The sequence below is a fragment of the Lithobates pipiens genome, unplaced genomic scaffold, assembly GCF_037356315.1.
Source record: "Lithobates pipiens isolate NorthernLeopardFrog02 unplaced genomic scaffold, aLitPip1_a1.2 Scaffold_8, whole genome shotgun sequence".
Taxonomy (NCBI): domain Eukaryota; kingdom Metazoa; phylum Chordata; class Amphibia; order Anura; family Ranidae; genus Lithobates; species Lithobates pipiens.
Window position 1 is genome coordinate 469,405,676 of NW_027507903.1, and position 26,615 is coordinate 469,432,290.

The 26,615-nt window shown below is 41.0% G+C and overlaps 1 protein-coding gene across 4 annotated transcripts in view; it reads left to right on the forward strand.

Annotated features, from left to right (window-relative positions):
- Positions 1–26,615, forward strand: part of PTPRO (protein tyrosine phosphatase receptor type O) — a 112,939-nt gene that overhangs the window by 25,373 nt on the left and 60,951 nt on the right. For all 4 annotated transcript variants that reach the window (XM_077468583.1, XM_077468582.1, XM_077468584.1 and 1 more), the window contains exons 2-8: positions 3,015–3,285; positions 7,437–7,595; positions 10,823–10,975; positions 14,799–15,248; positions 20,639–20,800; positions 24,250–24,446; positions 26,253–26,373. In XM_077468583.1, coding sequence (XP_077324709.1) covers positions 3,015–3,285; positions 7,437–7,595; positions 10,823–10,975; positions 14,799–15,248; positions 20,639–20,800; positions 24,250–24,446; positions 26,253–26,373 — 1,513 coding nt within the window. The remainder of the gene's footprint in view (positions 1–3,014; positions 3,286–7,436; positions 7,596–10,822; positions 10,976–14,798; positions 15,249–20,638; positions 20,801–24,249; positions 24,447–26,252; positions 26,374–26,615) is intronic.

The following is a 26,615-nucleotide window of genomic DNA, read 5'->3' on the forward strand; positions in this document are numbered from 1 at the left end:
GAGGGGACAGCAAATTTACATTGTTATACAAGCCGTATACTCACTACTTTACATTATAGCAAAGTGTAATTTCTTCAATGTTTTCACATGAAAAGATATTAAAAAATATTTACATAAATGTGAGGGGTGTACTCACTTTTGTGAGATATTGTATATGAAAAAGTTGTTTCCTGAAATGCAGATTGGATTTTGATATTACCATTTCCTGATTCAGTTTATTTGCATGTTATAACCTGAAACTCCTCCACTTCCCTAAAATAAAATATGAAGAAATTAACCATTTTATTGATCGACTATACAAACTAGATTGCAAAGGGTTCCCCACTGCTGCACAGGCAGTCACATAGCATTTCTTTCTTTCATCCAGACACAGAAAGCAGCCCTGGAGCTTCTTTTTGTTGTTTTATTAGGGGATAGTAACTTGGATGGCGTTAGGGATTATAGGATGCCAAACATGAGAATAACAACAGAGCCAGAAACAACTTCCTCCATATATACAGCTTCTACTTGATCCTCCTGCACAATCTCTTGATCCTTTTGTACAGCTCCGCTGGGTTCACTTCTTTAGGAAGTAACCGTTTTTTTGTTAGCTTAACAACAGTCCCTTACAGGCTAGGAACTCTCAGTCCCTTTGAAAAGTAGCACATGTGGAGTGAACTGCTTTCTGCCACCTTCTGCTTCCCTGTAGACACTGATCCCAACTCTACTCCTTGCAGAAATGCTAGCCCACCTGGCTGCCCCTGGCTGCCGCTTCACCAGCCTACCTGGCTGCTTCCTCCCAGTCCTCTTCTCCCGACTGATACAATGGAGATTCTCCCAGAGCAAGGCTGAAGGCTTAAGCACACCACTGTCTTCAAAAGACAAATGCTGCATGTAGCAGTCTCTCTCTTTGTCTGTCCTTGCACCGTGCTGATCTACTCACTTTCCTTGCTCCCACTTCCTCTATTTTGTCTTGTAATAGGATCCTACCAGGCCAGCCACCTGAGCCCTGGCCCAAGGTTGAGCCCCTCTTCAGAAGGGGTTCTTCAAGGGTCACCGACAGACTCCCTCAGCACTGGACCTCCATCTTCCACCCAACTCCTTTACCAGCATGACCCATATCTATTTAAGGGTTCCTTAGTCCCCTGCCAGGCCCACTTGCTAGGGATTGGCTAAGGGCCCCTAAATATGCATAAAAGCTCCTCCTCACCTATGCCCATTAGTTCCAGAATATTCTCCAACTTTCCACTTTCACACTGGTATGACGCGACAGTCGTACCACTTTGGATCCGACTTTGCCCTGTGACTTGAAGTCCGACATGCATCCGACTTCAGTGAACAGGTATCCAACCTTGATCCCCGACAATACCAGGCACTGTCTGGTATGAATCTTTAGGGGGAACTCGACGCACAATGTAAAAAAAAACAGGCATGGGTTCCCCCTCCAAGAGCATACCAGGCCCTTCGGTCTGGTATGGATTTTGAGGGGAACCCCCACGCCCAAGAAACAGCACTGGGCCCCCCCAAAATCCATACCAAACCCTTATCTGAGCACACAGCCTGGCAGGTCAGGAAAGGGTGTGGGGACGAGCGAGTGCCCCCCCTCCTGAACTGTACCAGGCCGCATGCCCTTAACATGGGGGGGTGGGTGCTTTGGGACAGGAGGGCCCTGCGCCCTCCACCCCAATGCACCTTGTCCCCATTTTGATGAGGACAAAGGCCTCTTCCCGACAACCCTGGCCATTGGTTTTTGGGGTCTGTGGGTGGGGAGCTTATCGGAATCTGGAAGCCCCCTTTCTGCCAGGCTGTGTGCTCAGATAAGGGTCTGGTATGGATTTTGGGGGGGACCCATGCCGGTTTTTAGGCATTGGGGTTCCACTTGAAATCCTTACCAGACCAAAGGGCCTGGCATGCTTCTGGAGGGGGGAACCCATGCCGTTTTTAAAAAAAAATTGGCGTTGAGTGCCCCTTCAAGACCATCAGAGCACAATTCGCATGCCGCATGATCCAACTTCAGTGATATTCAATGGGCTGAAGTAGGATCAAAGTCAGACCAAGTAGTGCAGGGAGCATTTTCAAAGTCGGACCAGTTAAGACGGCTCCCATAGGGAAACATTGATTTTAACACGTCATGCGACATGAGCTCCCAATGTCGGAGCTTTTGTCATACCGGTGCGAACCTGGCCTTGTTCAAATCAGGAGGTGATGTGAAAATAGCATAGAAAAAAAAACCTTCAAATAGAATCTAAAAAAATAATTCAACCCAATACTGAAACCTTATCAATTGATTATATAAATAAAGAAATGGTTCCACAGTATTATCAAAAATTTAAAAATATGTCACAATTTTGTGTGGAAGTTGTACATGGACTTTGGTTATCTTTGTCATACAGGGAAGCTCCATTTACAGTCCCGAGGAAACGGTAATCCCAAAAATGATGTAACTTGTGTACTGAGATTTTTATGATGTTATAAAATTGTGATATATTTTGTAGACTGAATTTTTAGCTACTGTATTTGCACCATAACGTGTGTTATACTGGAAGCAGTTTTTAGATTTTAACTCTGTAAAAAAGACTTTCTTATCTTTTTCATAAAAAAGTTTTGTATTGGATGTACCGCTATATGACACGTGTAGAGCATATTTAAAGTCTCTTATGTAGTTTGTTTGGATCCTTTGTGAAATTCAATTGGAATGATGCTCTCTAATAAAATATAGATTTTTTTATTACTAATTGTATAGACACTCTCTGTTTGGTTCTATTCCTATTGCAGTGAATGTAATCCATTAAGTTGTCATTATTAGAGGACTTGTATCACCAAGAAAAATTTGACAGCATTAATCAAACATAAACTTGCAAAAGACAAGGGGGTGCATACCACTTACTGTATCTGTCACCTTTCTTTCACTGGTCACCCGAGTTCTGGATTTATGGCCAGTATGCACAAGTTACAGACTCCCCTTTTTACACAGCCCAGCCAGACAGCCACAAAACTGTAGTTATTTAACGTATTTTACTTTTTTTTATTGACAGGGAACATCCATGTTTCAAGTGGTGGTGACTGATAGCAACCTTCTCATCATGTCATTGGAAGAATCCGATTTAATGCCCTCATCTGTCTATGTTGCAAAAATCACTGGCGAGTCAAAGAGTTATTTTCTCCAGTTTGAAGAATCTAATAGTTCACTGCCCAAACCGCTGATGTTTAATGCCAGTTACCACGACCATTTTTACACAGTGACGCTGATGGTGGTAAACTCCAACTTGACTTCAAGACCAGCCAGATCTGTGACAGTGCTGACCAGTGAGTATTAGCATTCTATATGACAAACTCTACAAAGCGTCTTTACTTCTCAGCCAAACCTGACCCTCCCGATACATTGGATTTGTGGATTTTTTTTAATTTCTGGTTGTAATCTGATCACTAAACATAGTAAAGGTTTGAACATTTCTGAGACTGGATTACACCAATCTAGCCTTTTTCAGCTTTATACAAAACGAAGTCTGGGGTTTTGATTCATCCCTGATCTACAGAAAGCAATACAAAACCCTCATGTTTTTTCACACTAATGCATCCTATGCATTAAGATGAAAAAACTTCTGATGTTCGGATGTTTTGGAACTACATTTCGCATGATGCTCATGCACTCTTCAGTGTAGTTGAGCATCATGGGAAATGTAGTTCCAAAACTTCTGGGGTGCCAAGGTTCGCCATCGCCGTCCTAGGTGGTTTCTAGATGTGGGGAGGAGAAGATAGCGCTGCCGGGAGACCCCAGAAGAGGTGGATTGGGCCACTGTGCAAAATGAACTGCACAGTGGAGGTATTACACATTTGTTATTAAAAAAAACAAAAAAAACAACGGTTTACAACCCCTTTAATATACTACTGCCAAACTCCTAACTCTGATGTCTTTGCCTTTCACTCAGGGATTAACCATATGATCTAATTTCAGCAAAGCCTTTAAAAAACATGTATAGTGGAATTTATTAAAACTGGAACAGCCAGAATCTGGAGCAGTTGTGTAAGGCAGTCATTCAGCTTTTATTTTCATTTTCAAGTCTTAAGGCTCTTTCACACGGGGCGGATCTGTGCTGATCCACCCGTGAACATCCGCTTGCTCAGCGGGGATCACTCCGTCGATCCCCACTGAGCAGGAAGATGACAGGTCCGTCTCTGCACACTGTGCAGGGACTGACCTGTCAGAGAGCTGCTCTCGCCTATGTGAGATCGGATGACAACGGACCGCAGATTCCGACGTCACCCGATCCAATTCGCAGACGGATGGAAAAGTAGGTTTTTCCTCCGTCACACTTTTTCAGGTCGGAGCGGGTCGGATGTCAGTGAATATATCATTGCTGACATCCGACGCTCCATAGACCTCTATGGAGCATCCGTTCAGGTCCACCTAAAAAACTGACAGGCATACCTGAATGGATTGTTCATGTGAAAGAGCCCTAAACTGAACAAATTAAAGATAGTAGCTGATTGGTTACTATGTGCAGCTGCTTCAGATTCTGTCTGCTTCAACTTTATCAAATTCCGCCCATACTGTTTATTGGATCCTCATTTCTCTACCAACTCTGCACACTTGGAAAATGTCAGACAAATAAAATACACTATATTGCCAAAAGTATTGGAACGCCTGCCTTTACGCGAACATGAATTTTAATGGTATCCCAGTCTTAGTCTGTTGGGTCCAGTATTGAGTTGGCCCACCCTTTGCAGCTATAACAGCTTCAACTCTTCTGGGAAGGCTATCTACAAGGTTTAAAGTGTGTCTATGGGAATGTGAAATACAAACAATTATTGCGCCTTTCCTATAAAATAAAATTGACTCAAGGAAAAAGCAGCTACCCAGAATGTGACAAAAATTCTAATCAGTAATAGTGGTGAATATGTAGCGCTAAACCAAACATATAAACAGTGCAAACTTGTGAGTGAGATTAATCAGACAAAAAATAAGTGAGAAAAAGTCCACATAGAGGTAAATGAAACACCAAATGTCCATCAAGACACGTAGGTGAATACACAGGATGCCACACAGCCCCGGGAGTCATCAAACTGTAGGCGTCTTCAAAATAAACATCAAGGTTCATATACGCTTACCAGAGATGTTGGACTCGACTATCATAAGACAACAAGTCAATCGAGCATGAATGCACCCATGGGACAGGTCCATGATGACTGTATATACGATGTCAGGAAATTCCCGGATTGACCTTACTCCAATTTCACACGGTATCGACCATGGATATAATGAATACTGCAGGCGGTACCAGGACAGGAACTCCAGTGATGGCAAATGAATGACCAAAACCAACCTTAATAAGGGTGCTGGAACCAAATGGTGAAGCTCGGCAGCACTTGCATCAGTACACATAAAAAAGAAAAAAAGGGGGGGGGGGGCTCCGATGGTGCAGGCAAAAACCAATATACAAAAAACGTATATGGAGGAGGTAAGTATAACATGTTTACAGAGAAAAAAAAGGAGACTTTACAATCCTTTTAATAAACAGATTACACATACCAGCAGTAGACCCTAGAATCAGGTTGTTTTTGAGATGATTATAATCTTCTGCTTTGAGTCTTTAAATCTAGGAGGGGCATGAAGCAATCAATGCTGGTTTGGGCTGTCTTTAACCCAACAAAACACAGAGGCCCCAAATCTGTATCCGGGTCCTCCCAGTTCTCAGGGCCTGGGTGTTTCGGGGAGACATGGACTTTAATCTGAAGTAAGACTACTCCAAAGGTCCCCCAGGGACACACCTTCCAAAGAATAGAGCCCCCTCAAATACATTGGGGCTTATTTACTAAAGGCAAATCCACTGTGCACTACAAGTACACTGCAAGTGCACTTGGAAGTGCAGTTGCTGTAGATTTGAGGTGGACATACAAGAAAAAAAAAAGAAAATTTTTACTTGCACGTGATAGGAGGATAGAAATCAGCAGAGCTTTCCCTCATTTCAGATCTTTCCCCCTCATATGTAGAGCAACTGATAACTCATCATTTCCTAGTGCACTCGCAGTGCATTTGTAGTGCACAGTATATTTGCCTTTAGTAAATCAGCCTCATAGTCAGTATTCAAAAGGCTAGCCTGCAGACCCCTCCAAAAGCCCCTGCCCAGTTGGGTCTGCCACACTTCCCCTTCAGACTTGTTTACTAAGGCCGGCAAGAGAGGGTTGGCCATAACAACCCCAAACACACCTCCAAGATGACCACTGCCTTGCTAAAGAAGCTGATGGCAAAGGTGATGGACTGGCCAAGAATGTCTCCAGACCTAAACTCTATTGGGCATCTGTGGGGCATCCTCAAACAGAAGCTGGAGGAGTGCAAGGTCTCTAACATCTACCAGCAAATTTTTTTTATTTTTATATGCTTTGATATATAGTTTATCCAGTGGGGGGCACTCTTTCGTTCAGTGGTGATTATGTAGATTTTAGACGCTCACAGGTGTTTTCAACTGGACCATTAATGGTACATATGTTTTGGCCATTAGGTTAAACTGTTTAAATTGTATATATGTGTCTGTTTGTATATATAGCATCTATCTATGACTAAGCACCGTGCCTGGTGTGAAATGCGTCAGAGCTGTACAGGTAGTCTGTACCCATTTGTGATGCTGTGATATCCATTTTTATTCAATAAAGGTGAATTTTTTTGAGTGCGGCTATCCAAACAGAGCCTGCACCCTGCTTGATTGTGGAGACAGCTGAATCTAGGAGAGGTAATTTACCTGTGATCGGTGAACTTCCACATCGACTAGCTGTCATCATGGAGGAGTGGAAGAGAACTCCAGTGGCAACCTGTGAAGCTCTGGTGAAATCCATGCCTGAGTGCCCGTTCACACTACCGCGACTTGTCAGGCGACTTAGTCGCCTGACAAGTCGTGCTCCGTTCTGTACTATGGAACCGTTCTAATAGGAGTGACTCAAGTCGCTCCGACTTAGAAAAAGGTTCCTGTACTATTTTTGGGGCGACTTCAGGCGACTTGCATTGACTTCTATACAGTCGTCGTTTTGCAAGTCGCTGCTGAAGTCGTGTGCATGTCACGTCTGTGAGTCGCGCTGCAAGTCGTGTCGCCCCTGTGTGAACGGGCACTAAGAGAGTTAAGGCGGTGCTGAAAAATAATGGTGGCCACACAAAATATTGACACTTTGGGCCCAATTTGGACATTATCTCTTAGGGGTGTACTCACTTTTGTAGCCAGAGGTTTAAACATTAATGGCTGTGTGTTGAGTTATTTTAAGGGGACAACAAATTGACATTGTTATACAAGCTGTACACTCACTACTTTACATTGTAGGAAAGTGTAATTTCTTCAGTGTTGTCACATGAAAAGATATACGGTAATAAAATATTTACAGAAATGTGAGGGGTGTACTCACTTTTGTGAGATACTGTGTGTAATTTTCTTATACACTTCTAATGTCCTATGTTCTGCTTTGCCTTGTAGAACCTCTTTCAGTAAGCCAACTTTCCGTCCATGACTATAAACCATCTCCAGAAACTGGAGTTGTCTTTGAAGTTAAATATCCAGAGAAGTTTAATGTCTTCAGCCGAGTAAATATCAGTTACTGGGAAGGTAACAACTTCCGCTCTGTGCTTTATAAAGGTCAGTAATATATTTATGCGGTTTGCTTTCGCCTACACAAAATGTCCACCTTGTCCTTCTGAAATCCAACTGTTGTCTATGTCTTCTCAATCTGGATTGCTTTCAAATTTAAGACAGCCTTTTATGACTCCTCATAAACACATGAAATAGTAATATGTTTTGGCTGCAGAAAACACAATGTAGCCTTAAGTGGTCCTTAGAGGGGAATATGTTACATCATCTTTTGTCTGTCAACCATCCCCAATTCTCAAAATTGGTGTGAGTTTAGGTAAAGGGTTATCACTGTGCATGATGTTGAACAGGTGATTGAGAACACTATTTGTTTCAGAGCAATAGCAGTGCTGGTGGGGAGCCTTTGCTCTGATAGCTAATTTCTATAGTGACAGGGTCTATTTAACTATATTAGGCTGGATTCACACCTGTGCAGTTTTAGTGCTTTTTGCATTTTGCAGATTTGCAATACAGTCCATTTAACATGGTTTCCTATGGAACACATTCTGTAATGCAAATCTGCAAAATGCAAAAAGCACAAAAAAATGCATAGGTGTGAATCCAGCCTTAAGGACCAGTTCACACCAGAACACGGTGCAGGAAAGGTGCATTTTGTGTGTGTTTCATGGCAGTACAATGCCATTTGGTGCAGCACAGTTTTTAAAAATAGTGCATGCACTACTTTTTGTGCGACCCGGTGAGATTTGCAGCCTATTCAAATGAATGGGCTGCAAAGACGTACTACACGGCAATGCACAGGGATGACAAAGGAACAATGTTTAAGGATGGGCTAATAATTTGGTGAATGTCATCTCCTCAGTTTGGACACGTTGTGTTTTTCAAGTTGTCCATAGATTGGATGAGGCCTCTTTTATATAACCAGAACTGATGACATTTCTATGACTCACATGTACACATACATGGAAAAAAAGGAAAAGGGACTAATTGATGCCCTCTCACATAGGAATTGTCAAGTATAGTGGAAACATTTGTGCACAATACTGAGAACTTTTCTATGAATAATTCTGATTGAAATAATTGTAATCATTTACATCCTAATTGCAGGTAAGAGATTATATTTAGCACATTGGATTAATAAGTGATTCACCTCTTTTTATATCTGAGATCTGCCTTATTTTTTTTAATACATTTCATATATAAGTATATATAAAATAAATATATAAATACACTACTGTTCTTTTTATTCAGGTATTGTACCTCAGAAAGGTGCACAATGGAAAAATGTTATTATTTTTGGATTCATTTGTTAAGTTAATCATTTTGATACGCCATATTCCTTATGTCAGAATGATTCATTTTTGGAATTCACTTTTTATATTCGTTATTTTTAAATCAATTTGAATTTCGGAAGATGGCTATATTTGTTCTATTTTTTTATTCTATTCTTTTATTTTCTATTCTATTTTATTCTGTTTTTAATCTATTGCATTGTATTTTATTCTATTTTTTATGTTCTATTCTGTTTTATTCTATTTTTTATTCTATTCATTTCTATTGTATTCTATCAAGTAGCCTAAATAGGAATCATCATCATCTTATTTTACTTTTGTACTGTAGCGGATGGCATTTTGGACAAAGTGTCATTCATGTATAAATTTAGTTTTTGCCTCAGAACGGTAGTGGGGTTCTGAGGGTTAATTATGTAGGTTAACTTTGACATCAGTTTGGCTGGGCTGTGTTAGAGTTCTGCCTGGTCATGTGTATGGTGAGGTGCACATGACAGGCCAGAACTAGGCCTGTTTGGATGTTTTGGGTATCAGCTTCCTCAGAGCCAATCAGTGGGTGTGCCGGGCCCCGCTGAGGAGTCTGGGGAAGGGTACTTAAGATGTTGAGGTCACGTGTTACGTGTGGTTCGTTCGTGAGGCCCTAGCCGTCTGTTCCTGTTTTCTGGACCGGGGTAGCCCTGCGAGGGTCCCGGTCATGGAGCGTTCAACACTCCGCAACATGCTTCTGTTGGTTACCCCCGATAGACCCGCCTGGTCTGGGGTAGGGATCCGTCTGTTTTCCCGAGTCTGGGAACCAGCTGGTCTGAGGTGCAGTAACTGAGGGAGGATTCAAAGTGTCCGGGTGTGCTCTCGGCTTGGAGGGGCACTCCAGCTCCTGTAAGTGACCAGGGGAGGACTCTTCGGAGGAGGGCCAACAAACTGGCATCCTATGAAGTGCCTGGTTGCTGAGTTGTGAAGGACATTGACGAATCCACGCTTTTTCCAGTACTCTCAAGGAGACAGAGAACGTTCCAGGTACTGAGGAAAAAGGTTCCCGTTCACTTTCAGTTACAACTTGTTCAAGGTCAGAGATTTTACAAGTTCTGAATCAAAGTGCTGACTGCCATAATCTCTGACTAGAGATTTGTTCAGCCTTGAAGCACCCAGCTGCGAGTGGATACTCTCTGGGAGGTACTAGAGACTTTGTTCTGTCTGCAGTTCAAGGTGCCTGAGTTCTTCACCCATGCCCTCTGTTCCTATACGACACTGTGTTGTTGGATGTTACCCCTGCAAAATAAAACCTTTCAAAAGGACTTTATTGGTGTCAGCGTCCAAAGTTGTTGGGTATCAACCCTGGGAACCCCTAGACGTGGAAGAACAAGCCACGCGGAGGTAACCGGTAAGCCCAAAAGGTTAAGGTCGCCCCGAAAAAAGGTTATGGCCGCTACAGTACCTTACTGTATTTATTGCAATATTTATCCATTTCGAATTTAACCACTTCCAGACCACCCGCCATCATTATACGTCAGTTAAATACCAGGGTTATGGCAGCAGATAGCTGCCACAACCCCAGTATTTTCTTAAATGGCGGGCAGTCCGCGTTATCATAAAAGTGGTCTCTGTGGCAGATTTCCCACAAGATCTTTTATCGGTGGTGGGAGAGGTGCCCCTCCTGTAGTTGTCTCTACCGCTTACCAGAGATGATCCAATCCTTTTCCCTCAGAGCCTGGAAGTCAAGTGAGGGAATGATGGCTCCCACTCTACTGAATGAAGGAAGCGATGTTACACATCACTTCCGCCCAACAGCATTTTTTGTTATAATTTTTTTTGGATTTATTGAAATTCGTTACTATTGTGAAAAATGTTGTCTGAATTTTGATTCATAACACAGCTAATTACACATGTCTATTTTACCCCTCATTTGTATGTTGTATGCCACTTGCAGGGTTCCTGTCATATATTTTTATATTCCTCTAATTTACACAAAATGTATGTAATATATATTTGCAGATTTCTTCAAAGGCAAAACTGTGTTTAATCACTTGATGCCAGGGATCTGCTATTCGAATATCACCTTCCAGCTGGTATCAAAGGCCACCTTTAATAAAACCACCTTAGTAAAAAGCAGCGGAGTAGGACATGAGCCACAGCAACACCGGACAGGTAAGGAGAAAAGACATACAATAATAGCTAAAATATGCAGTAATTAAATTAGGTGAGTATCTAACACAGGGTGGTACTGAGGAAGATGATAAAATATGCAGTATTTCATGGCTGAAAATGATGTCTTTCACATTGCCAGCATTTCCAGGGACTCCAATCTATATATAAAGGAAGTGCCATGTTTACATGTAATATTTTGACTTAAAATATGGACATTGGGTAGGGTTGCCACCTCATCCCTTTAAACCAGAGCACATATTAATTACACAGACTCTGAGGCTAATTTAATGCAGATAAAGCACCAAGGGGGTTATTTACTAAAGGAAAATTCACTTTGCACTGCAAGTGCACTTGAAAGTGCACTGAAAGTGGACTTGGAAGTGCAGTCACTGTAGATCCAAGGGGGATATGCAACAAAAATAAAAAAAACAGCATTTTAGCTTGCACATGATTGGATGATAAAATCAGCAGAGCTTCCACTTATTTCAGATCTACCCCTTAGATTCAGAGAGACTGCACTGCCAAGTGCACTTTCAGTGCAAAGAGGATTTGCCTTTCGTAAATAACCCCCCAAGTGAGTTTATTACCACCTAAATCAGCTACAGAACCTGTGTAATCAATATGTTTTCAATTTTAAAGGGATGAGGTGGCAACCCTAACATTTGATCTAGAATGACATACAGGTAATGTTCATGGGATGATTTTGGGGTATTGTGGTCTTGTTGGATGCACGCCTGGTTACATTTCAGTTTTGTGAAATGGATGTATGACATTTTCTCTAGACATATAACATGTGCCACTATTCTCTAGGACATGTATCTATCTGGGACATTCAAATATTTTCTAGGTTATTAAATCTCCCAGACATCAAGGTTTTTTTCCACATAAACAGGTGCCATAGGCAGCTCATAGACCTGGTCTGTATCCAGGTACACTACGGGGTTGATTTACTAAAGGGAAATTCACTCTGTACTACAAGTGCACTTGAAAGTGCACTTGTAGTGTAGTCACTGTAGATCTGAGGGGATGCTCTAAAGATTTTATCATTCAATCATGTGCAAGCAAAAATGCTGTTCTTTATTTTCCTTGCATGCCCCCCTCAGATCTACAGCGACTTTACTTCCAATGCACTTGCAGTGTGCTTGCATGCAAAGTGGATTGGCCTTGAGTAAATAAACCCCTCAGTGTTGATCTGTGTGCCAGCTCCAGTAAATGCAGGATCCATTCTTCCTCCTGAGGCAGAGACACTGGGGGTTATTTACGAAAGGCAAATCCACTTTGCACTGCAAGTACAGTTGGAAGTGCAGTCGTTCTAAATCTAAGGGGTAGGTCTGAAATGAGTGAAAGCTCTGCTGATTTTATCATCCAATCATGTGCAAGCTAAAATGCTGTTTTTTATTTTCCTTGCATGTCCCTCTCGGATCTACAGAGACTTTACTTCCAAGTGCACTTGCAGTGCAAAGTGGATTTGCCTTTCGTAAATAACCCTCACAGTTCCTATCTCTGTTCTACTGACACCGTCCACTGCTCTGCTGATATACACCCATGTGTATTTGTGCTCTGGGGTGCACACCCTAATGCAATAGGCTGCGCACACCAGTACTTACAGATTTATGGATGCCAGTGACATAACTAGCATAGTGGACATACAGGGCTCAATTGACTAAAGAATATCTCATAAGATAATTAAATCATGTGACAAGCTTTTTCCAATTACCTCATGAGATGCTGTACCCAAATAAAATGTATGTCCTTTGTTTTCCCACAAATAGAGCTATCTTTTGGTGGGATCACCTCTGCCTTTTTTATTTTTTGCTCTATGAACAAAAAACGACTGACAATTTAGAAAAAAAAACAATATTCTTTACTTCTGCTATAAAACATATCCACTAAAAAAAAATTTCTTCAAAAACGTTAGGCCAATATGTATTCTACTACATATTTTTGGTAAAAAAAAAACAATAAGCGTATGTGGAATGGTTTGCGCCAAAGTTATAGTTTCTACAAACTATGGGATATTTTTATTAATTTTCATTTATAATTTTTTTTTTACTAGTAATGGCGGCAATCAGAGGCTTATAGTGGGACTGCAATATTGCAGCAGACATTCGGACACTAACTGACACTTTTTGAGGACCAGTGACACTAATATAGTGCTAAAAAATATGCACTGTCACTGTACTAATGACACTAGCTGGAAAGGGGGTTAACACCAGGGCCAATTAAAGGGTTAACTGTGTGCCTAGCCTGTGTTTTACTACAGTGTGGGAGGTGATTTTACAGGGGGAAAATATGGATCCATGTCCCTGCTTTTCAGAGACACAGAATCCATGCCTTCCCTCCTGTCAGAGCAGTGATCTGCAGCAATCTACACAGGCAGACCGCTGCTCTGTGTCTCTGCAGGATGATCGGCGGGTGCCAGCGGACATTGAGTCCGTGGTACCCACTGATCAGCTCCCGCTGGGTATAATGACAGCGGGAGCGAGCCGGCGGTGGCCACGCATTTGCGCCCGATACCCGGAAGAGCTGGATTACATATATATATATATATATATATATATATATATATATATATATATATAGTAAAACTGCTACAGGAGCAATCAGCAAGTGGTTAAACTATAACTAAATGCAAAACTTTTTTTTTTTTTTTTTTTTTTTTTTTTAGTTTTTGATAGAGCGGAGATGGATTAGACCCCCTGTAATTATATTATTGCTGTCCAGAGCCTCTATTATTTTTTAGTAATGATCGTGAAATAAAACAAATACTAATAAAATCAGAAACAGTAAAGACCTGCTTTATCTGAATGTTGAATATATTAATGTTGGTAAATAAATACATAAAATTCAAGTGCTATTAGCAGCACATGTAGGCCACCTTGGAGTACACTAACATGGGAATAATAATGGAATACTGAAAAAGAAAAAAAAACTGGGGTTTAATGGTGGTATGCTCTCATAGCGAACGACCTACAGGGGACTAAATTATAGTGATTTGCTTCTCTAAACAGCAGTGACTTGACAATACATAGGCAAACAACAGCAATCATGACAATACCTGGGCAATAATATACAATATACAGGCAACAGTAAATTTGTACATTTGACTGCTCCCTGTTCCCGTTCTCCAGCAAAAGCTGACCTGGACTTCCATGTTTATTATATATTATCCACAATGTGACCACCATACAAGCGAACAGGCTCATAGTTTTGCAGGCACTGTAAATGAAGAGTTGTATTATGCCCCGAACACACAGTCGGATATTCCGATGAAAAAATCCGTCAGATTTTTTCCAGACGCATTTTGGCCCAAACTTGTCTAGCATACAAACGGTCGCACAAAGTTGTTGAAAAATCCGATCGTTCAAGACGAGGTGACGTATATCAAGTACGACTGGCCTATAAACAGGCCAGTAGCCAATAGCTTTTGTCTCGTAATTTATTCTGAGCATGCGTGGCACTTTGTGCGTCGGATTTGTCTACACACGATCGGAATTTAAACGATCGGATTTTGTTGTCGGAAATCTTTAGATCCAGCTCTCAAACTTTGTGTGTTGGAAATTCAGACAGAAAAAGTCTGATGGAGCCCACACACGATTGGAATTTCAGACAACACAATCCGATCGCACATTTTCCATCGGAAAGTCCGAACGTGTGTATGGGTCTAACCAGTTCATCTAACTGTAGGGACAATGCTGATCCACTTAGATTGCTGCAATTGATACACACACATATATATAAATATTGTAATAATACTATGTTCTCAATAAATATCATATACATATGAAGCACAATTAATTCACTATTTCTTCTTTCCTTTAAGCACCTTATCCACCTCAAAATATTTCCATACAAATATTCCTTGTAAACCTTAGCAGTTCGGAAGATCCAGCTGAAAGAACTGCTGTAGAAACATCCACAACAGAAATCAAACTTATCAACCCCACCGAGAAGTCAGCAGAAATGTTTGATGATCAGTCTGAGAGTTCAGCAGCTAGTTCCCCTTATAACTGGACTGAAGAGAAATATCTAGCTAACAGCTCTGAAACAACAGCTCCACCCTACTGGTGGGTCAGTGAGACTGCAACAGTGGATGTTGAAGGGTTTGTGAACGAAATCCCCCCAGACTATGAGAATCCCACTTCAGTAAGTTTCTCAGCTGAAACTGTCCAAGATCCTCTTCCTCCACCCAGCTTTAAAGTCTCAATCACCTGGTTCCCACCAAAGCCACCAACTGCATTTGATGGTTTCAACATATATATTCACAAGGATGGTAAATATCTAACACGTTGAGTCATGTTTAGTGTAACAATTTGTCATTCTGTGCCATTTTGAAAAAGATTTAAAGTGGTCTTGAACTAAAAAAGGTAAGATTGCTATCTTATAGAAAACATCAAAATATGCCAAGCAGCCAGAAAAATCTACTTTCAGCTCTCTAAGGTTTTCCCCCTTTCATGACCAACCCATTTTTTGCTATGCAGCACTGCGCTACGTTAACTTATAATCGCACAGTTATGCAATGTTGTACACAAACAAAATTTGTTTCATTTTTTTTCACACAAATAGAGCTTTCTTTTGGTGGCATTTGATCACCTCTGTTTTTTTTTTATTCTATAAATGAAAAAAAAGACTGACAATTTTGAAAAAAAACTATATTTTTTACTTTCTGCTATAAAACATATCCCATAAAAAATAAATATAAATCAAATCTTTTAATCAATTTTGGCCAAAATGTATTCTGCTTATGTCTGTGGTAAAAAAAAAAAAAATTAGTTGATTGGTTTGTGTGAGAGTTATAGCATCTACAAACTATGAGATATATACTGGAATTTTTTTTTATACTACTAATGGCGACTAGTGACTAGTAGTGACCTATAGTGGGACAGCGGACAATCTGACACTAACTGCCACTGACATTATTACAGTGATCAGTGCTAATAATATGCACTGTCACTTTACTAATGACACTGGGCAGGAAGCGGTTAACATCTAGGGTGCTCAAGGGGTTAAATATGTGCATAACAATTGTTTATGCGTGTACAATTTTTACTGGCGATCTAGTTGTTTTCATTCCCTATGTAGCGGGGAATGAAAAAACAACTAGACCCCCTATCACTGAGCACAGCTGTGCTCTGTTTACACTGACAGAGCTGTGTTCTGTGATGCTTAGTGCCGATCACCGGGTGGCGGCAGTCAATCACTGGACCCGGTGATCGGCATGTGCTGTGATCCGGAAATGTAAAATTAAGTATATATACATGAATCTGCGCAGCCAGCTTGCACTGTCGCAGTAAATGTACAGTGCGTGGTCAGCAAGTGGTTAAGTTCCTTGTGAAAACTAGCAATGTACTACCTGGTATATAAGGTTGCATAGGCACTCCTGTATATACAGTTGTGCTCATAAGTTTACATACCCTGCCAGAATTTGATTTCTTGGCCATTTTTCACAAAAACTTTTCTTTCACTCATGGTTAGTGCTTGTTTGGCTGAAGCCACTTATTATCAATCAACTGTGTTTACTCTTTTTAAATCATAATGGCAACAGAAACTACCCAAATGACACTGATCAAAATGTTACATACCCCAGTTCTTAATACCGTTTATTGCCCCCCTTTAACATCAATGACAGCTTGAAGTCTTTTGTATTTGTGGATGAGGCTCTTTATCTTCTCAGATGGTAAAGCTGCCCATTCCTCTTGGCAGAAAGCCTCCAGTTCCTGTAAATTCTTGGGCTGTCTTGCGTGAATTGCATGTTTGAGATCTCCCCAGAGTGGTTCAATGATATTGAGGTCAGGAGACTGAGATGGCCACTCCAGAACCTTCACTTTATTCTGCTGTAGCCAATGACAGGTCAACTTGGCCTTGTGTTTTGGATCATTGTCATGTTGGAATGTCCAAGTACGTTCCATGCGCAGCTTCCTGGCTGATGAATGCAAATGTCCCTCCAGTGTTTTTTGATAACATACTGCATTCATCTTGCCAACAATTTTGACCAAATTTTCTGTGCCTTTGTAGCTCACGCATCCCCAAAACATCAGTGATCCACCTCCGTACCTTTCATTATAGGGCTTGTTGACTCTCCAAATGTAGCGTTTATGGTTGTGACCAAAAAGCTCAATTTTGGTCTCATCACTCCAAATGACTGTGCCAGAAGATTTGAGGCTTGTCTCTGTGCTGTTTGGCATTTTGTAAGCGGGAGACTTTGTGGAATTTGTGTAGTAATGGCTTTCTTCTGGCGAATCAACCATGCAGCCCATCTTTCTTCAAGTGCCTCCTTATTGTGCATCTTGAAACAGCCACACCACATGTTTTCAGAGAGTCCTGTATTTCACCTGAAGTTATTTGTGGGTTTTTCTTTGCATCCTGAACAATTTTCCTGCCAGTTGTGGCTGAAATTTTAGTTGGTCTACCTGACCTTGGTTTGGTTTCAACAGAACCCCTCATTTTACACTTCTTGATTAGAGTTTAAACACTGCTGATTGGCATTCTCAATGCCTTGGATTTTTTTGACACCCCTTTCCTATTTTATACTTTTCCCGCAGATCCTTTGACAATTCTTTTGCTTTCTTCATGACTCAGAATCCAGAAACATCAGTACAGCACTGGATGAAAGATTCAAGGGTCTGTCAGGAGATCAGAAACACATTGACCTTTTATATACACACACTAATTACAAGCAACCAGATCACAGGTGAGGATGGTTACCTTTAATAACCATTCAAACCCCTTGGTGTCAACTTGTGTGCATGTAATCAGGCCAAAATCACCAGGGTATGTAAACTTTTGATCAGGGTCATTTGGGTAGTTTCTGTTGTCATTATGATTTAAAAAGAGTAAGTACAGTTGATTGATAATAAATGGCTTCAGCCAAACACTAACCATGATTTAAAGAAATGTTTTCGTGTTATCATTCCATATTCTCAGAAAAATGGCCAAGAAATCAAAAATGATGCCAGGGTATGTAAACTTATGAGCACAACTGTAGAGCCTCATAGCTGTATATTTGCAACGTGAGATCATTAAAAGTGGTTGTAAACCCTTACACACCACTTTTACCTACAGGTAAGCATATAATAAGGCTTAACTGTAGGTACTGGAAATATCTTTAATGGTGGACTCGGGCACCAGCGGGGACATCGCAGGCTTCGTTTGCAGGTAAGTGTAACATAATGGGCTAATATGTGATGCCCATTATGCTTTTACTTTCCGGGGGAATAAAGAAGAAGTAAAACCCATCAGGGTTTACTTCCGCTTTAAAGCTCTGATTGTTAGAGAATTGTCTGAAGAATTGGAGTGAGATTTTGTAATGTCACTATTGTGCTGCTCACTGTTTTTGCTGGAGGCTCTGTGATAAGAAAGTAAACCCCTGACTCTACACAGAGACACAGTGCAGAAAAAAGTATGGTAAATCCGTAACATGAAAACAGACAACATGCATTGAAATCTTCCATAATTCCCTCACCCCTCCCCTTCATTAATGAATGGATTATGGATGGATAGATGAATGAAAACTCCACCCCCTCAGTTCATAGATTGAGCTTTATTTACAGAAGCGATAGTACATCTTCTATGAATACAGAAGCTGTGCAGAAACGGCGGGCAGTGGGCAAAGTCAGGCACTCTTGATGTGTGTTATCAAAGGCTCTATTAACCGCTGCCACAATGCAAGATTACGGTGGTGGGGTGTGTGTGTGTGTTTATGTGTGTAGGAATTGAGGAATAGTTCATTGAATGCAGGAACCAGTATCAGGGACCACGATCCAGGCAGAGAAAGAAAATACAGTTAAAATCACACCTTTAATGTAATAGTAAAAACAATACAGATCAGGAACATCTGTCAGATGAGACACACTGAATATGTTGACCAGGCGAAGGCACTAAAGGAATAAGCAAGGCAGTTTAAATAGCCAGAAGGAGCTGGCTGTAGGTTGGACTCCACGGTAACGGCCAGTTTATGAAGCTGCGATCTGATGATCTGTGTCAGAATTCACACTCCCCGATTCACCAACTCAGAGGTGGTGAATCGGGGAGTGAAGAGAGAATCTGGGGGGATCTGAGGAGGAAAGAGGAAGATTTTTAACTTCCTTATACCTCGTTTAGACCCCCCAACACTGCAACCATGTCCCCCTGTCATATTTATGTGTGTGTGTGTGTGTGTATGTATATATATATATGTATATAATGTGTATAGGTGTATATATATATATATATATATATATATATATATATATATATATATATATATATATATATATATATATATATATATAGTGTGTGTGTGTATATATATATATATATATATATATATATATATATATATAATGTAGGGGGACTCTTTATTTTACTAGCATTAACCACGCCGTCTGTCAGTGTATTGAGCAGTGATAATTTATCACTGCTTAATAAACTGACATCTCTGTGTTTCTGTGATTTTCTAGTACTGTAATCTCGTAAAGTCTCACGAGATTCCAGTATTAGGGGCCGTTCTCCACTGTTGGAAGTGTTTGTAGATCGCTTCACTCCTCCGAAGGTGAAGCGATCTACACTGCTTCATAAACTGGCACACAGAGGAGAACGAAGCATCGATTTCACTGCTTCATAAACAGACACCTGAGTAAATAATGTACCTTGTACTGATTTTGTTTTCTTTTTTTGTTTTAGGTAAGCTTAGGCTTTAAGGATACATTTTTCATACTTTATCCCAATGGATGCTGCCCCAGAAAATCCCAAAATGTTCTTGCCTATGACTGGACAGCCAAATGTGTGCCTAGAATAGAAAAGATATCAAATAACCAGCTTTGTCTCTTTGGAGAGCTGTGTTCTCAGAGTGCCTTATACATAAGGGATCAAAGCAGAGTCAAGTTAAAGTCACATTGTCAGACATTTTTTCACCTTGATGCATAGAATGCATTAAGGTGAAAAAAATGTTTACCTTTACAACCCCTTTAACTTCCTTTGTTATGAAAAGCTTGTATACCAGGCCTGCAAGTAAATAATTCGGAGCAGTGACTCCACCATCTCCTTTAATATGGTTTCATCTCAGGTTTTATTGATTCAGAGCGAGTGTCTGAAATGGTAAGGGCCGGTTCACACAGCGAGGCGATGCGAGGCGACACGGCTCGCCTCGCCTCGCTCCCGCAAGTCGCCCCCGTTCTGTACAATGGAACCGTTCTGAGAGGAGCGACTCGAGTCGCTCCGACTCAGAAAAAAGGTTCCTGTACTACTTCGGGGCGACTTCGGGGGCGACTTGCATTGACTTCTATACAGAAGTCCTCTGCAAGTCGCCGCTGAGGTCCCCGCAGGTCGCGGCGAGGCAAGTCGGAGACGCCTCGCCGCGCCTCGCTGTGTGAACCGGCCCTAAATCTTCAGGTTTTTTTTTGTTTGTTTTTTTCACCCAAAACATCTTTATAGTTTTTTTTGATCCTTTGTACTGGACTGGTGAGAGCTGACATTTTTATATGAATACTTTTCCAATGTTCCCTGCAGATCCCTAGAAACCCTCCAGAATCTTTGAAATTAGTTATATGATGATCTGAGCTAAATTCATATTAGGAACACATTAAGATGAAAATGTTGAACATTGTAAAAATGTAAATTTCCTATTATGGTCAACTTCAGGCTATATTTAGAAATATTTGACTTTTCTTATCTCTGTCTGTTTAGGAAATGTGACGTTAATCTCTAGTGTGGATGAAAATACTCATGACTTTGTAACAGAACTGACGGAGCCAGGAAAATACACATTTACCATTAGAACATTTAGCTCTTCTGGATCTTGTGACACTAGAGAAAGCAGTGATGCCAAAGCGCTCAGCTTCTATATTAGTAAGTGAAGAATTCTGGGACTGCCTGTGTGCTGAGAGGCTTAATCATGGTGGGCTTTATATTTTGTTTGGTGACTACACTGCCCTGAACCTTGCACTATGCCTTTATGAAGGATAAAAATCCTTCTGTTTTTCTGAAAAATTATGCACGAGTTTATCAGACTTAGAATGAAACTCAAGTTATGTTGAAAAAAGAATCCTCCAGGTGGCCTACAGTATATAAGTTCGAGGTGTGTCCAAAAAGTTTGGTGAATGGTACCAGAAAACAAAAAAAAACAGAAGATACAAACAAATTACCGTGACTGAGGGACCTGCAGTGTGTAGAGGCTCCGATTATCTATAAAACATTAAACACTTGACCAAACTCCCCTTCCAAAATGACCAGACGACACTTTTAATTTGGAGTCGAATGGCCATAGCAGCCTTTTATTACAAACCAATAAATACAACATTCACAAGTAAACAAGTTAATGCATGTAATACAGTCAATGCATAGCAAATAAACCAACCTCAGCTTATGCCTGGTCTAAGGTCTTTGAAGGCCTATATACTTACGATTAACTGGTTGTATCTGTCACCCAATCAGAGCCGCAACTACACAGGCTCAAGAACAATTAACAACTTACGTACTACCAGATACAACCTAATTAATACCTTGATGTTACCATCGTATTGTTAGGAAGAGACGCCCATACCTCAGATGGGCCCAACCCACAATTTTCCACAATTATTTAACCATCACCGCCTTCAAAAACCCAATAGACCCCCTGTCTGCTGTTATGACAAGAGAATAAGGTCTAAGGTCTTGGAGAGCCTATATACTCATGATTAATTATTTGTATCTGCCACCCAATCAAGGACCCCAAGCTGCAACTACACCGCCTTAGGGACAATTAGCCACTTATGTACTGCCAGATACAACCTAATTAATACCCTGATGTTACCACCGTATTGCTAGTAAGGGACATCCATACCTCAGATGGGCCCAACCAACAATTTTCCACAATTAGGAAGGGACACTCATACCTTAGATGGGTCCAGCCCACTATTTTCCACCAATATTTAACCAGCACTACCTTCAAATACCCAAAAGACCCCCTGCCTGCTGCTATGACTAGAAAATAAAAAGGACCAAGAAATTGAATGGCAAGCTAACATAAAACCCCAAAACCCACTACAAATACCCCAGCACCTTCAGAAATGCTCCCCCAAATGAAAACAAACAAGGGAGGGAGGGTGGGAGAAAACTGAATGATGCTGTGATGAACTCTGAGCTGTGTCACAATTCCCTTGTTAGCAAAGTATTCAAATCATGCTGGAAGTTTGTTATATGCAGTAATACGGCTTAATGCATGTCTTTACAGAATGGAGAAACATGAACACAAGAACAAGGTGCATCCAAGTACATAGAGAGAGGATAGACAAACCTTCTGTTATATCATAGATAACATAACTATACACTATAATACTACAGCACCACCTGCTGCTTAGACAGGCATAATGCATATGCAGTATATAGTCAGTTTATAAGCAACTTTTTTGTTGTACTTTTCCAACACCCCTCTCCTCTACCCACTACAGGACACACCCTCTGCCTTGAACTCTTTAATCTGCTAAGCAGACTGCAGCATATCAAAATCACCCTTTCTTCTGCAGGCCCCATTCATTCTGGCCCTCCTCCTAGTTTCACTCATTCTGGCTGTAACATCTTTACACACTCAGATGCAGGTACAACCGACAGACACATATGGAATCCCTCTATCTATCTATCTATCTATATATATATATATATATATATATATATATATATATATATATATATATATATATATATATATATATATAACATACAAACCACATTTCTCTACATTATATAGAGTGCTGGGATGTGGACAGCTTTAAAGCTAAGGAGAATCCATCACTTACCATGTGATATACCTCCCAACTACCCTTTTACGTTTGTCTACCATATTGTACAGACTTCTCCTGTTGTTCTTCAAGGCTCTGATGAAGAGGGAACTCCTTGAAACCCGTCAACCACCTTTTAGCACTTGCCCTTGCATGGACATGTCCAAGTTCTAAAATTTAATGTGTATATTTTGTAACCCCGTTTTTATGAATACGTAGTTACTTTTTATATGCATTTATTTGTTTCTGTATATAAATAAACTGTATCAATTTGATCAAAGCGTCAGATCACGTGCCTTCCACCTCTTCTCTTCACCTGGCTCTCTTCGGACCACCCCTGGTCAGCTTAGGCAGCGAGACATGCATGATCATCTTTTAATTCCCTCCCTTTGAAAGTACTACCACTCTATACTAGCAATGCCTTCACAAGCGCAGGAGAAATTCTTTCCTTGTTTATATTTTCCCAGGCCATGCACTTTACTGGCCTTCAAAATAATCGCCATCCTTCACAACACACTTTTTGCAATGTCCATAAAGCTTCTGGAAACTGTCAGCAAAGGCATCTTTAGGAATCGATCAAAAAACCACTGTCCTACATTCTTGGATTTCCGCCACATCCCCAAAACGTTTGCCTTTCATGAAGCTCTTCAGGAGGGGAAACAGAAAGAAGTCCGCCGGCGCCAGATCAGGGCCATACGGTGGATGATCGAGAACAGGTATGCCGCACTGAGCCAAGAATTGGCGCACGTGGATCTCACAGTGCACAGGCGCAGGATGGATCCTGGTCACACTTGGTAATGAAATCTCCAGAGGTTTCTATCCATTTTGCATTCTGATCGTCTGTCAACTTGTGCGTCACAAGCCGGGAAAAGATTTTCCATTTACCCAAATCTTTGTGGATGATGGTGCGCACCATGTTGTCGATCTTGTGCCAGCATCTGTCGCTGTCGCTCGATCATGTCTGGGGTTCTGCTTGTCGACGGCCGACACAAGCTTGGCTCATCTTCAGTCATTTCTTTCACATTGCGAAAGAGTTTGAATCAGTCGTATACAACTTTTCTGCTAATGGCTTCCGTCCCGTACACTTGCACCAACATTTCATGTGTCTCAGTTTTCCCTAATTTGTAGCAGAACTTGATGTTCACTTAATGCTCCATTGCACTGTGACCCTACCTTTCATTCTGACTACGATTGACTGCCCACAGCGGGTTTACCTTGATGGTCATGTGTACTCCACACTAGGTAGCACTTCTTGACATGTCTCTGAATAGCCATATGCATGCGCACACAGCTGGCCCATGTTGCCACTGAGATATAGGATCATTCAGCAAACCTTTTAGACATACCTCGTATATATGTAAATATACAGCATATCACAAACATTAGTAAACACTAGTGCTCCAATAACATTCTGCTGGTTGGCTTGGTTTATATGTTTTTTCAGAGAGCTATGTGAAGATCTCAGTTTTCCACATTGTCAAAACATACTAAATGAGATATCTTTGAGCATTCATTCACAATCTACTTTTGTTTCTGGGTAAGGTCCTGACGGAAAATGGTTTGAAGAGCTGACAGAAAAACCAAAGAATGTGACCGTGAGCATCTTCAATTCTACAGCAGCATTGGTGTTGTGGAAGTCCTCCCTGGAAGGCAATAGTGATGCTATTGTGTCTGTCCAGTCACTGACATGCCAGAAGCAGAAGGAAAGTCAGAGGCTGGAGAAATATTATTGTAAGGAGGTAACTAGACATCTGTGTGTTGTACTGAATTTATTTTCACTCCCCAGATGATCATGAGAGTCATATCGTCATTAAGGATGAGCCGAACACCACCTAACCACCCCCCCGGTTCGGTTTGCAACAGAACTTGTGAACAGGCAAAAAATTCGGAACGAACACCGTTAAAGTCTATGGGACATGAACATGAAAAATCAAAAGTGCTCATTTTAAATAATTAAATGCAAGTTATTGTCATTAAAAGTGGTTGGGGACCCGGGTCCTGCCCCAGGGGACATGCATCAATGCAATTTAAATATCATGCCTAGGTGATGTCTATAGTATGCCTGTAAAGTGTCGCATTTTTCCAGTGTTTAGAACAGTACCACAGCAAAATGACATTTCTAAAGGGAAAAAAAGTCATCCAAAACCGATCACTGCTGTAATGAATTGTCGGGTCTTGGCAATATGGATAAAAATCATTGAGAAAAACGGCATGGGTTCCCCCTGCAGTCCATTACGAGGCCCTTTGGGTCTGGTATGAACATTAAGGGGAACCCCAAACCAAAAATGTAAAAAAATATTGGGTGGGGGTCCCCCCAAAATCCATACCAGGGCCTTCAGGTCTGGCCTGGTACAGTTCTAAACACGGGAAAACTGTGCCACTTTACATGCATATTATAGACACCCCCCAGGCACGATATTTAAAGGAATATTTGATTTTTATTGTTTCACTTTAGGCATTATTAAAATCACTGCTCCCAAAAAAAATGACATTTTTAAAACTTTTTTTGCATTGGTACATGTCCCCTGGGGCAGGACCCGGGTCCCCAAACACTTTTTATGACAATTCCTTGCATATAAGCCTTTAAAATGAGCACTTTTTGTTTTTCATGTTATTGTCCCATAGACTTTAACGGGTTCGGCGGCTTTCAAATTTGCCACAAACACCGCATAATGTTCGTTGTTCTCCAAACGTCCGAACAACCAAAGTTTAGACCGAACTTATGCTTGGGCTGAACTGTTCACCCATCACTAATCTTCATGTTTATTAACTATCTATGAAACGTCCAGCTAATGATTCTGGTGTCCTGGTAGGGCAGCATTTTCACTGTTGTGAGTAATATGTATTGTATTAATATGATACTGTAGTAGGACTTTCTTCTCACTTAGAGGTAACAGCGCATATTTAAGCAAACAAGAGACACACTAATTTTACAGATAATAAGATGTCCCCTGCTAGGGGTGAGAATGGGGTACTCGATGATCACTACTTCCAACTTATGTCACATCTCAGGTATAGGGAGAAAGATATAAGTTACATGCCTTAGCCCTTGTACACACGGTCGGACATTCTGACAGAAAATATCCGATCGGACCGTGTTGTCGGATAATCCGACCGTGTGTGGGCTTCATCTGACATTTTCCATCGGAATGTCCGACCAACAAAGTTTGAGAGCTGGATATAAAAGTTTTCCGACAACATGATCCGATCGGACTTTGTCCAATCGTTTGTAGACAAATTCCGATCAGACAAAGTGCCACGCATGCTCAGATCAAATTCCTAGACCAAAGCTATTGGCTACTAGCCTGAACGTAGTCCCATCGTAATAACGTCATCGTGTTACGAACGATCGGATTTTCCGACAAGTTTGTCCGACCGTGTGTATGCAAGACCAGTTTCGGACAAAATCCGTCGGACAAAATCCAACGGATTTTGTTGTCGGAATGTCCGACCGCGTGTACAAGGGCTTACACATTTCCTGCTTTCATTTATTATGTACACAATCATATTAGACGTTCTTTAATCATTGTGTTTTGTATTTTCAGGTCAATTTAACCAGCAATGTTATCACAAACTTAATGCCTGGCGCCCAGTACAGGGTGGTCGTCTACCTGCAAAAGACCCCATTAATAGGACCTCCATCAGATCCTCTTCTTTTTTCTATTGGTAAAATATTTTATTTATATTTTTTTTCTACAAAAAAGGAGAAGTGTTCCAAGTCCAATGTCCAAGTAAATGTGCACAGATTCTTACTTGCAATAGATCCTTAGAGTTCCTGCCCTCACCATTAGCTTTTTCCTGCAACCGCTTGTGCAGCAGCTGCTCTAAGTTTCGAAACATATATCCAGGCAGTTCTGGAAAGGTCCTGTGGTCTGACACACTCTGTAGTCTGGTGAACATATCCAAGG